Source organism: Pristiophorus japonicus, chromosome 13, assembly GCF_044704955.1.
Source record: "Pristiophorus japonicus isolate sPriJap1 chromosome 13, sPriJap1.hap1, whole genome shotgun sequence".
Classification (NCBI taxonomy): Eukaryota; Metazoa; Chordata; class Chondrichthyes; family Pristiophoridae; genus Pristiophorus; species Pristiophorus japonicus.
Genome location: NC_091989.1, coordinates 87,811,269 through 87,825,242, shown reverse-complemented (window position 1 = coordinate 87,825,242; position 13,974 = coordinate 87,811,269). Strand labels below are relative to the sequence as shown.

Below are 13,974 nucleotides of genomic sequence, written 5' to 3'. Positions count from 1 at the left end.
ACAGGGCCTTGGTGAGGCCACACCTGGAGTATTGTGTACAGTTTTGGTCTCCTAATCTGAGGAAGGACATTCTTGCTATTGAGGGAGTGCAGCGAAGGTTCACCAGACTGATTCCCGGGATGGCGCCAACTGGGCTTGTATTCACTGGAGTTCAGAAGAATGAGAGGGGACCTCATAGAAACGTTTAAAATTCTGATAGGGTTAGACAGGTTAGATGCAGGAAGAATGTTCCCAATGTTGGGGAAGTCCAGAACCAGGGGACACAGTCTAAGGATAAGGGGTAAGCCATTTAGGACCGAGATGAGGAGGAATTTCTTCACCCAGAGAGTGGTGAACCTGTGGAATTCTCTACCACAGAAAGTTGTTGAGGCCAGTTCACTGAATATATTCAAAAAGGAGTTAGATGAAGTCCTTACTACTAGGGGAATCAAGGGGTATGGTGAGAAAGCAGGAATGGGGTACTGAAGTTGCATGTTCAGCCATGAACTCATTGAATGGCGGTGCAGGCTAGAAGGGCCGAATGGCCTACTCCTGCACCTATTTTCTGTGTTTCCAATCTCTGGTTTGGGACCTTGTCAAAAGCCTTTTGAAAGTCCAAATACACCACATCCACTGGTTCTCCCTCGTCCACTCTACTAGTTACATCCTCAAAAAATTCTAGAAGATTCGTCAAGCATGATTTCCCCTTAATAAATCCATGCTGACTTGGACCGATCCTGTCACTGCTTTCCAAATGCGCTGCTATTTCATCTTTAATAATTGATTCCAACAATTTCCCCACTACTGATGTCAGGCTAACCGGTCTATAATTACCCATTTTCTCTCTCCCTCCTTTTTTAAAAAGTGGTGTTACATTAGCTACCCTCCAGTCCATAGGAACTGATCCAGAGTCGATAGACTGTTGGAAAATGATCACCAATGAATCCACTATTTCGAGGGCCACTTCCTTAAGTACTCGGGGATGCAGACTATCAGGCCCCGGGGATTTATCGACCTTCAAACCCATCAATTTCCTTAACACAATATCCTGCCTAATAAGGATTTTCTTCAGTTCCTCCTTCTCACTAGATCCTCGGTCCCGTAGTATTTCCGGAAGATTATTTGTGTCTTCCTTCGTGAAGACAGAACCAAAGTATTTGTTCAATTGGTCTGCCATCTCTTTGTTCCCCATTATAAATTCACCTGATTCTGACTGCAAGGGACCTACTTTTGTCTTCACTAATCTTTTTCTCTTCATGTATCTATAGAATCTTTTGCAGTCAGTTTTTATGTTCCCAGCAAGCTTCCTCTGATACTCTATTTTCCCCCTTCTTATTAAATCCTTTGTCCTCCTCTGCTGAAATCTAAATTTCTCCCAGTCCTCAGGTTTGCTGCTTTTTCTGGCCAATTTATATGCCTCTTCATTGGATTTAACACTATCCTTGATTTCCCTTGTTAGCCACGGTTGAGCCACCTTCCCCGTTTTATTTTTACTCCAGACAGGGATGTACAATTGTTGAAGTTCATCCATGTGATCTTTAAATGTTTGCCATTGCCTATCCACCGTCAACTCTTTAAGTATCATTCGCCAGTCTATTCTAGCCAATTCACGTCTCATACCATCGAAGTTACCTTTCCTTAAGTTCAGGACCCAAGACTCTGAATTAACTGTGTCTCTCTCCATCTTAATAAAGAATTCTACCCTATTTTGGTCACTCTTCCCCAAGGAGCCTCACACAACAAGATTGCTAATTAGTCCTTTCTCATTACACATCACCCAGTCTAGGATGGCCAGCCCTCTAGTTGGTTCCTCGACATATTGGTCTAGAAACCATCCCTTATACACTCCAGGAAATCCTCCTCCACCGTATTGCTACCAGTTTGGTTAGCCCAATCTATATGTGGATTAAAGTCGCCCATGATAACTGCTGTACTTTTATTGCACGCATCCCTAAGAGACTAAATGGGGTAAAGGCACAAAGGGATATTTCCAGTGGTACAGATTCACAAATCATTGAAAGCAGCGATACAGGTTAACAAAGCCATAAAAAGTGCACACAAACCACTGAAGTTTATTTCTAGAGCAATAGAATTCAAAAGCAGATAAGTTTGTTGTTCTCCTTGTAGCTGAGGAGACTAAGAGGAGATTTGATAGAGTTGTTTAAAATCATGAAAGAGTAAATAAGGAGAAACGATTTCCAATGGCTGAAGGGTCGATACCGAGAGGGCACAGATTTAAGATGATTGGCAAAAGAACCAGAGGCAACAAGAGGAAAAACATTTTTACACAACGAGTGGTTAGGATTTGGAATGCACTGCCTGATAGGGCAGTGGATACAGATTCAATAGTAGCCTTCAAAAGGGAATTGGATAAATACTTGAAGGAGAAAAAATTGCACAGATATTGGGAAAGAGTGGGGGGAGTGGGACTAACTGGATTGTTCTTCGAAAGAGCCGGCGCAAACTCAATGGGCCAAATGGCCTCCTTCCATGCTGTAGTATTCTATGGGCCCAAACTTGGTTGAAGCCGAGGCCCGCCCAAGTGCCGACCAATAACGCCAATGGCAGCCGAGAGACCGGGCGGTACATTGCCAGGAAGATCCCTCTAAAAGTGGCGGCTGTACCGCCCGGCGGCAAAATAACAGCTGACGCCATCAATCTAAGCGTCAGCTGGCGGGAGCTCTCAATCACGGCGGCAAATGCACTTGCCGCCCAAGTGCCGCCGAGGATGGAGTCGGGCTCAGGGAGGGTGGAGGAGCTGAAAGTAAAAACCATGTCCAAAAAAATAAATAACTCCCGGAACATCTTCAGGGGATCCCAGTCAGGTAAGACGCTGTAAAAATGTTTTTTTAAAGATGTTCACTAACCTTTTTTTGCAGGTCTTCGCACTTACCGTTAGGGTTAGACCTGCCTCCTCGCAGCGGTCCTTCCCCCTGCTGCCGCCGACTCCCCCACGCACCAATCTGGCAGCTTGCGCTACTTGGCCGTCAGCAGGTGGTTCCCGGCGGTACTCCCCTGCCGCCCGCTGCAGCCCGAATGGAAAATGGCACCGAGGGGAGACCGGCGGCTAAACTCGGCGGCAGTGGGCGGTAAGGCCACCAATATTGGGGCCTATGAATCTCTGAAATATCTAGTTAAAATTTAGCTGGGTACTATGTTTCTATAATTCTATAAGTTTTGTTGAAGTTATTTAGAATCTTGGTTGGATGACACTTGGAGTACTGTGTACGGTTCTGGTCTCCAAATTACAGAAAGGATATCAAAGCACTGGAAAAAGTGCAAAAATATTTGCAAGGATGATACCAGAACTAAGAGGTTATAACGATCAGGAAAGACTGATCAGGCTGGGCATCTTTTCTCTCGGAGAAGACTGAGAGGTGACCTGATAGAGGTCTTTAAATTATGAAGGGGTTCGATAGAGTAGATATAGAGATGTTTCCACTTGTGGGGGAGTTCAAAGAATATAAGATAGTCACTAATAAATCCAGTCGGGAAGGCAGGATAAACTTCTTTACCCAGAGAATGCTTAGAATGTGAAACTCGCTACCACAAGAAGTGGTCGAGGCAAATAGCATAGATGCAGTTAAGGGGGAGCTGGACAAGAGGGAGAAAAGAATAGAAGGATATGTTGATCGGGTGAGATGAAGCAAGTTGGGAGGAGGCTCGTGTAGAGCATACACCGCAGCATAGACCTGTTGGACCAATTTGGCTGTTGCTGTGCTGTAAAATTCTACATAATTCTATGTAATCTATTACACATTCATATTTCTGTTCATTATTACATACCTTACTTTAGATCACAGTTCATGTATTAAACATTCTAGTTGATATTGCTGCTCATGTATTACACACACTAGTTTATATTAAAATTCATAGATAGCATCACCCTCCCCACTTTTTCCTTCGAATCATAGAATCGTACAGCATAGAAGAGCGCCATTTGTGTCTGTGACGGCTCTTTGAAAGAGCGATCCAATTAGTCCCAATTCCTGCTCTTTTTCTATGACCTGCAAATCTTTCCTTTTCAGCTATTTATCCAATTCCATTTTGAAAGTTATTATTAAATCAGCTTCCACCACCCTTTTATGCTGTGTATTACAGATCATAGCAACTTGCTACGTAGAAAGATTTCTCCTCATCTCCCCTCTGGCTCTTTTGCCAATTACCTTAAATAGTGTCCTCTGGTTACCGACCCTCCTACTAATGGAAACAATTTCTCCTTATTTACTCTATCAAAACCCATCATCATTTTGAACACCTATATTAAATCTCCCCTTAACCTTCTCTGCTGTAAGGAGAAAAACCCCATTGTCTCCAGTCTCTTCACATAACTGCAGTCCATCATCCCTGGTACCATTTCTAGTAAATTTCTTCTGCACCCTCTCCAAGGCCTTGACATTCTTCTTAAAGTGTGGTGCCCAGAATTGCTCAATATTCCACCTGAGGCCTAAGCCCTGATTTATAAAAGTTTAGCATAACTTCCTTGCTTTTGTACTCTATGCCTCTATTTATAAAGCCCAAGATCCCGTATGCTATTTTAACAGCCTTATCAATTTGACCTGCCATCTTCAAACATTTGTATATGTAAACCCCATGTCTCTCTGCTCTTCCACCCCCCTTTAAAATTGTACTATAGGTATTTAATTTATATTGCTTCTCCACAATCTTCCATCCAAAGTGCATCACTTCACACTTCTCTGCATTAAATTTTGTCTGTCATGTGTCTGCCCACTTCATCATTCTATCCTTCTCACTATCTACTACATTTCCGAGTTTCGGTCCATCTGCAAACTTTTAACTTATGCCTTGTACACACCCAAGTCCAGTTCATTAATCTATATCAATAAGAGCAGTGGTCCTAATACCCACCCCTGGGGGACACCATCACATACCTCCCCTCCCGCCAGTTTGAAAAACAACAGTTCACCACGACCCTCTGCTTTCTGTTTCATGGAATCATACGGCACAGAAGGGGACCATTCAGCCCTTCATGCCTGTGCCGGCTTTTTGGCAGAGCTATTCAATTAGCCCCACTCCCCTGCTCTTTCCCAATAGCGTTGCAAATTTCTCCCTTTAAGTATTTATCCAATTACCTATTGAAAGTTAATATTGAATCTGTTTCCTCCACATCACATCAACTTGCTGCATCACTTCTTTTTTCCTCATGTCGCATCTGCTTCTTTTACCAATCACCTTATATCTGTATGCTCTGGTTACCAATCCTTCTTGCCACTGGAGACAGTTTCTTTTTATTTACTCTTATCAAAACCATTTACAACTTTGAACACTTCTATCAAATCTCTTAACCTTCCCTGCTCTAAGGAGAACAATCCCAGCTTGTCCAGTCTCTCCACATAACTGAAATCTCTCATCCCTGGTACCATTATAGTAAATCTCCCCTGCATGCTCTAGAAGACCTTGACATCCTTCCTAAAGTGTGATGCCCACAATTGAACACAATACTCCAGATGAGGCCTAACCAATGTTTTATAAAGGTTTAGCATGACTTCTTTGCTTTTGTACACTATGCCTTTGTTAATAAAACCAAGGATTCCATTACTTATTAAACATCCTTCTCACTGTTTTGCGTACATACACCCCAGGTCTCTCTCTCCCTGGCCCCCTTTAAAATACGGTAGCATAGTGGTTATGTTTCTGAGCTATTAATCCAGAGGCCTGGACTAAAGATCTGGAAACATGAGTTTAAATCCTACCATGGCACCCGGGGAATTTAAATTCAGTTAATTAAATTAATCTGGAATAAAAAGCTAGTATCAGTAATGGTGACCATCAAACTATTGGATTGTTATAAAAACTCACCTGGTTTACTAATGTCCTTTCGGGAAGGAAATCTGCCATCCTTACCCGGTCTGGCCTATATGTGACTCCGGACCCACAGCAATGTGGCTGACCCTTAACTGCCCTCTGAAATAACCAGGTAAGCCACTGTACCAAACTGTTACAAAAAACTATAACAAGAATAATATCAGATGGACCATCCGGCATTGACCTAAGCACCAGATTCGGACATGACAAAGGCACGCCACCCCAGTCAACCTTGCAAAGTCTTCCTCGCGAACATCTGGGGAATACGCCAACATTGGGAGAACTGTCCCACAGACTAGTCAAGCAACAGCCTGATCATAGTCATGCTCACAGAATCATACCATTCAGCCAACATCTCAGACTCTTCCATCACTATCCCTGGACATGACAGACCGATCAGAGGTGGCGACAGAGTAGTATAAAGTTGGGGGCGACTGGCCCTGGGAGTCCTCAACATTGACTCTGGACTCCGTGAAGTCTCATGGCTTCAGATCAAGCATGGGCAAGGAAATCTGCTGACCCACTGCCTATCTCAGCTGATGAATCAGTACTCCTCCATGTTGAACATCATTTGGTAGAAGCACTGGGGGCAGCAATGTACTCTGGCTGGGGGACTTCAACGTCCATCACCAAGTGTGGCTGGGTACAGATCGAGCCTGGCTGAGTCCTGAAGGACATAGCTGTCAGACTGGGCCTGCGGGAGGTGGTGAGAGAACCATCATGAGGGAAAAACCTGCCTGATCGTGTCCAAACCAATCTACCTGTCGCAGATGCACCTGTCCATGACAGTATTTTTTGGAGTGACCATCACATAGTCCTTATGAAGACAAAGTTCCGTCTTCACACTGAGAACACCCTCCATCGTGTTGTGTGGCACTGCCACAATGCTAAATGGGAGAGATTCAGAACTGATCTAGCAGCTCAAAACTGGGCATCCGTGAGGCGCTGTGGGCCATCAGCAGCAGCAGAATTGTATTCCACCACAATCTGTAACCTCATAGCCCGGCATATCCCTCACTGCGCCATTACCATCAAGCCAGGGGACCAGCCTGGTTCAATGAGGAGTGTAGAAGAGCATGTCAGGAGCAACACCAGGTCTACCTAAAACTGAGGTGCCAGCCTGGTGAACCTACAACACAGAACTACATGCATGCTAAACAGCGGAAGCAGCATGCTATAGTCAGAGCTAACCAATCCCACAACCAATGAATCAGCTTAAAACTCTGCATTCCTGCCACATCCAGTCGTGAATAATGGTGGACAATTAATCAACTGAAGATGAAGCTCCATTAATGCCCCCATCCTCAATGATGGCAGAGCCCAGCACGTGGGTGCAAAAGACAAAGCTGGAGCATTTTCAACCATCTTCAGCCAGAAGTGTTGAGTGGATGATCCATATTGGCCTCCTCCTGAGGTTGCCACCATCATAGAAGCCAGTCTTCAGCCAATTCGAGTCACTCCATGTAATATCAAGAAATGGCTATGCACATTGGATCCAGCAAAGGCTATGGGCCCTGACAACATACTGGCTGAAGACTTGTGCTCCAGAACTAGCTGTGTCTTCAGCCAAGCTGTTCCAGTAAAGCTACAACACTGACATCTATTCAACAAAGTGAAAAATTGCCCACATAATCCTGTCCACAAAAAGCAGGACAAATCCAATCTGGCCAATTACCGCCCCATCAGTCAATCATCAACAAAATGATGGAAGGTGTCGTCGCCAGTGCTATCAAGCAGCATTTACTCACCAATAACCTGCTCACCGATGCTCAGTTTGGGTTCCGCCAGGACCACTCGGTTCCAGACCTCATTACAGCCTTGGACCAAACATGGACAAAAGAGCTGAATTCCAGAGGTGAGTTGACAGTGACTGCCCTTGACATCAGGGCAGCATTTGACTGAGTGTGGTATCAAGGAGCCCTAGTAAAACTGAAGCCAATGGGAATCAGGGGGAAAACTCTCCATTGGCTGGAGTCATACCTAGTCCAAAGGAAGATGGTTGTGGTGGTTGGAGGTCAATCATCTCAACTCCAGTACATCGCTACAGTTGGTGACCTAAGTCCAACCATCTTCAGCTGCTTCATCAATGACCCTCCATCATAAGGTCAGAAGTGGGGATGTTCGCTGATGATTGCACAGTGTTCAGTTCCATTCGCAACTCCTCAGATAATGAAGCAGTCTGTGCCAACATACAGCGAGACCTGGACGACATTCAGACTTGGGTTGATAAGTGGCAAATAACTTTCATGCCACACAAGTGCCAGGCATTGGGCACCTCCAACAAGAAAGAGCCTAACCACCACCTGCTGACATTCAACGGCATTACTAACGTCGAATCCCCCACCATCAACATCCTGGGGGGTCATCATTGACCAGAAACTTACTGTGGCTACAAAAGCAGAGGCTGGGTATTCTATAGCGAGTGACTCCCATCTACAAAGTGCAAGTCAGGAGTGTAATGGAATACTCTCCACTTGCCTCAACACCATCCAGGACAAAGCAGCCTGCTTTATTGGCACCCTATCCAAACATGGCGCACTGTGGCTACAGTGTGTCCGGTCTACAAGATGCACTGCAGCAACTCGCCAAGGCTTCTTCGGCAGCACCTCCCAAACCCGCGACCTCTACCATCTAGAAGGACAAGGGCAGAAGGCGCATGGGAACACCATCACCTCCAATTTCCCCTTCAACTCATACACCAATCTGACGTGAAAATATATCGCCGTTCCTTCATCGACGCTAGGTCAAACACCTGGAACTCCCTCCCTAACAGCACTGTGGAAGTACCTTCACCACACGGACTGCAGCGGTTCAAGAAGGCGGCTCACCACCATCTTCTCAAGGGCAATTAGGGCTGGGCAATAAATGCCGGCCTTGGCAGCGACGCCCACATCCCGTGAGCGAATAAAAGAATATTTTGTTTATGTTGCCTCTCCTCATTCTTGTTTTCAAATCTCCATGGCCTTGACCCTCCCTTTCTCTAATCTCCTCCAACCCCACAACCCTCTGAGATATCTGTGCTCCTCTAATTCTGGCCTCTTGAGAATTCCATTACTAGATTATTTCAAGATTGTGGAACAGCATTGTATCCTAGTACAAGCAAAGCACTGCCTTACAAATTGCACAGGTCACAATTGTACATTAATCAGGGATCTCACAACAACTATTCATTTATTTGAAAGAAAATTAGAAGCACATTGATTCAAGGTGATGTTAAAAGAAATGTTAACTGCATAATGCTGGGACTCTGCAGCTAGGCTTAGTGCCACTGGCTAAATATTGAAAACCGGGCTTATCAATTCTGATTCATCATCATCATAGGCAGTCCCTCGGAATCAAGGAAGACTTGCCTCCAATCTTAAAATGAGTCCTTAGGTGGCTGAGTAGTCCAATACGAGAACCACAGTCCCTGTCACAGGTGGGGCAGACATCCGTTGGAGGAAAGGATGGGTGGGACTGGTTTGCCTCACGCTCTTTCTACTGCCTGCGCTTGATTTCTGCATGCTCTCGGCGATGAGACTCGAGATGCTCGGTGCTCTCCCAGATGCACTTCCTCCACTTAGGGCAGTCTTTGACTAGGGAATCCCAGGTGTCAGTGGAGCTGTTGCACTTTATCAGGGAGGCTTTGAAGGTATCCTTGTAACATTTCCGCTGTCCACCTTTGGCTCCTTTGTCATGAAGGAGTTCTGAGTAGAGCGTTTGCTTTACAATCCAGTGACTCCTGTAAGAATGAGCACATGTAAATATCGTGTGAGGGCAATGATGTCCACTGTGCTGGAATAGCCTGCAGATGCACACTGCTATGTAGGCTCACACATGATGAACGGTGAGCTAGGTGATGCATCAAAATTTTGCAAGCAACCATTGAACTGATGTCTGTAAAAATCAACTCGTTCAGAAAGGCAGAGCAAGACTTGGGATGGGAGAAAGAATCACTGGGAACTCCCTCACGGTAAGAGCAGCAAGGCCAGCTCTTGTTCTTTGAATCAGTGTGTAGGAGTGGACAGAGAGAGAGAGAATGTCCTTTTCCCCACAACAATGAAGAATAGACACCTTAGAGAAAGGTTACCTCCTGCTCTTTGAATCAGGAAAAAGTGCATTGGTGAAACCTAAATGTGAGTATCTTTCCTCTTTCTGTATACTTAAAGAAAGTTAATTTGATGTTGCCTTCTCTTGCATAGGTTTTAGATAGCCTGGGCATGGGCCCAAATGGCCCCCCTATCCCGCCCCCTGCCCTGTTTGCAGTGGTGCAATACCCTGTGGAGCGAAGGCCCACTTCAGGACAGGATGCGTTGAGTCACTTCTCCCTTTCACCTAATCCAGATGAAGGAACGTTGTTGTTTGAAGAAAAGAAAGAGCCCGAACCAGAGCTCGACCTCGTGGTCCCAGTTATTAAGGTACGTGTGACATTAGAGAGTAGGTCTGAGCTGAGTGAAAGCAGCTATATCTAACTTCCTCCACAGCGAGCATTGTTGGGCCTTTTGACAAGCTGCAGGTGTCAGTGCTTCTGAGTCAGAAGATTGTGGGTTCAAGCCCCGACTTGAGCACAAAATCTAAGCTGACACTCCCAGTGCAGAGGGAGCGCTGCACCGTCGGAGGTGCCGTCTTTCAGGTGAGATGTTAAACCCAGGCTCCATCTGCCTTATCAGGTGGACATAAAAGTTCCCATGGCACTATTCGAGAGCAAGCGAGTTCTCCCTGGTTTCCTGGTCAATATGAATCGTTCAGCCAACATCAAAACCAGATGATCTGGTCATTATTACATTGCCATTTGTGGGAGCTTGCTGTGCACAGATTGGCTGCGGTGCTTCCGACATTACATCAGTGACTACACTTCAAAAGATCTTAATTAACTGTAAAGCACTTTGAGATGTCCTGAGGTAGTGAAAGGTGCTACGTAAATGCAAGGCTTTCCTTTATTTGAGCTTACTAAGAGTATCACAGTGGTGATTGCACAATACAAAACATAAAAGGAAATTCTGTTGTCGCAGGAGGAGCAGCAAGTTCAGCACAAAGTGAAATCTAAGAAAGACAGAACGGACAAAGCTGAGTCGGACCGTGACAAGCGTCGCTCCGGTGGTCACAAAAAGAGTCGTCGTGATTCTCGCTCTTCATTTGCCATGGGCGCCGCATCACCTCAATCTGAAGCTGACCGCAGCAGCGTCATCGATGACACAATTAAAGACGATTACAAAACAGTCAGGTAAATTATCCAGCCCTCACTTGCATTGGAGAGCATCCCAGTGCAGATATCCATACGGTAGTGAGTTCCCTTTACTGTACATGCACGAAAAACTGTTATATTCTATAATAGAAATGTCATAGGGAGAGGGTGTCACGGTTAAACTGATTTTATCTCACCTATTTAATTCTTTTGCTTATTTGTTTCTTTCTCTCCTGAAGGTGCTGACTCTTGCTGGGGTACAGCTCCACAGATGCCAGCAGCCTTCTGGTATTTCCCCCAAGTGGTCTTTCTCCATGTGTGCCTCAGCAGTCTGTGGAGGACACCACAACCCAGCCCAGCCCTCTTCTCAGCCCACTTTCCCGAAATTGCACTTCCAAACAGAAGTAGGAACCATGGCTTGATCTGTTTTCGTGAGCACTGAGGCCATTTTTAATGCTTGAAGTTCTGCCCTAGCTGAGATTGATTGAATCAGATTGGGATTATTATTTTCTTGAAATCCCTCTATTTTTCCTACAGAGGTATATTAATTTTGCTTATCTGGCAGTGTTCTATTCTCTGAATCAGTAAGTAATGGGTTTAAAACGCACTCCAAGACTTGAGACGATTTTTTAGGCTGATAATCCTGCACAATACTGAGGGAATACAGCACCTCCATCACCTCGAAGGACAAAGACAGTGGATGCCTGGGAACACCGCCACCTCAAAGTTCCCCTTGAAGTCTCACACCATCCCAACATGGACATATATGGTCGCTGGGTCAAAATCCTGGAACTCACTACCTAACAACAGCACCTTCACTACATGGGCTGCAGCGATTCAAGAAGGCAGCCCACTCCACTTTCTTAAGGGCTGAAGAGTTGGCACTAAATGCTGGCCTTCCCAGTGACATCCATATCTCGCAACTGAATTAAATACAAGAATGCTGCACAGTCAGAAGTATTACAGATGAGATTTTAAACTGAGCACATAAATTTAAAATAGTGAAAATTAAATTTGAAGCAGATATTGGAAAGAAGTTCTTTATTCAATAATGTGTGTTTGGAATAAGCTGGCAAGACGATTGGCAAATTCAGGATTATTAGAGATATTCAAAAGGCAGTTGAATGCCAAGTTGGGAAAGTTAGGACAATAGAGTGATGAGCTTCCATGGGCCAGATGGTCTTTTTCCATCCTTGACTTCTTGAACCTGTTGAGACAGATAATTGTAACTCCCAATGGTGGGGTCATGTTTGGAAGATTGTTTGATACTGTTTTAAAGAACTTATCTGATCAGACTTTCAACCTCTGGTTACTCACCCTTCCTCAGGAAATTAGGAATAACCCACGGCTGTGCACAAAGCAACTTGTCTGTATAATTGATGGTCCAAATGGCATCCAGTTCGTCCATAAGCTATGTTTTTAAGTTTTTGTCATCTTTCCAGCAGAGTCCTTCCTTACCACTGGACTGTAAAACCTGGTGAAGAGGTTGCATTACGAGTGCATTTTAATTCAGTGGTGTGTGGAACGTTTGATCAAACACTGAACTTTGAAATCCTGGAAACGCGGAAATGCTACAAGTTGTACTGCAGAGGAATCTGTTCATTCCCAACTATAAGCCAAGATCCCAAGTAGGTTTCTAAATAAAAGGGAACTTGTGAATAACAGGGGTGGCAGTCATAAACTAAGATGGAAAAGTTAGAGTAATGGAGGGGTGAGCTTCCATGGGTCAAATGGTCTTTTCCATTCTTGACTTCCTGAATCTGTTGAGACAGATAATTGGAACCCTTATGTAATCATGCTGATGTGATGATGATTGCACATATTCATTGCTTAATGGGGTGATTTTCTCAAATTAAGTGTTTGGAAACCTTTTCTTGTTTGGGAAGCATCAGAGTCATGTTTTTTGATGATATCAGGCACAGGTGGTGCAATGAATTGTTCCAATGTGATTTATTTTATGATACTACATATTTGTAAATAAATGAAGTTGCCCAATTGTAGTGCTGTGGTTGGTTGAGTTTACGGCTTGGATTTTGCTGTAATAAAGCCCCTGCTTCTTGGCAGTTCCGAGGATGTATAATAGGGGTAATCTGGCTTAGCACCACAACCCTGCCCTAAAGGAACTTCTCTAAAGATGTCTGACAGGTTTTGTGAATCTTTGAGAAATGAAAACCCTGATTCAAACTGGGGGCAGGAACCTAGCGTCGGGGACGGTGGGTGGGGGTGGGGGATGGGTGGGGTGGGGGGCGGGATGGGGGGGGGTGGAGGGAAAGAGAGGCAGTTAGCATACGGCAGCATGAGACACAGCCGATTTCCCAGTCTAAGTGGCAACGTTACAAAAACAGGTGCCCATTCAGTAAAGCCAATGAAGTACTTCTGAAGTGTAGTCACTCCTAGTCTGGAGTGTACAATCAGCACGATCATTTCTAGGGCTGCAACGAGGCTTACACTGCTTAGCTGTGCGGTCTCCTGAAATCAAAAAATCCAGGCTGACACTCCAGTGCAGTACTGCAGGAGTGCTGCACTGTTGGAGGTGCTGTCTTTTGGAAGAGACGTTAAATTGAGACCCGGTCTGCCCTCTCGGATGCCGCAAAAGATCCAATTGTGCTATTTACAAGGAAGAGCACGGTAGTTCTACCCGGTGTCCTGACCAACATTTATCCCTACACCATTAAAACAACTTATCCGGTCATTATCACCTTGCTGTGTGCAAATTGGCTGCCGCGTTTCCCACATTACAACAGTGACCACACTTCAAAATTACTTAATTGGCTGTAAAGTGCTTTGGGACACCCTGAGGTCGTGAACGGCACCATATAAAGGCAAGTCTTTCTTGTACAGGGACACGGGAGAGGGAGAACTTGGTGGGAGAGGGGTATGGTAAAATGCTGGATGGTTGAAAACTTACAATGGTTGACCAATCACCTGGCCTAATATCTCCTTATGTGGCTCAGTGTCAAATTTTATTTGATAACACTCCTGTGAAGCGCCTTTGGACGTTTTAC

The 13,974-nt window shown here is 44.9% G+C and overlaps 1 protein-coding gene across 1 annotated transcript in view; it reads left to right on the top strand.

Moving 5' to 3' along the window:
• Positions 1-13,974, top strand: part of hydin (HYDIN axonemal central pair apparatus protein) — a 1,725,340-nt gene that overhangs the window by 1,151,330 nt on the left and 560,036 nt on the right. The window contains 3 exon segments of the mRNA XM_070897728.1: positions 9,987-10,202; positions 10,797-11,008; positions 12,412-12,597. Coding sequence (XP_070753829.1) covers positions 9,987-10,202; positions 10,797-11,008; positions 12,412-12,597 — 614 coding nt within the window.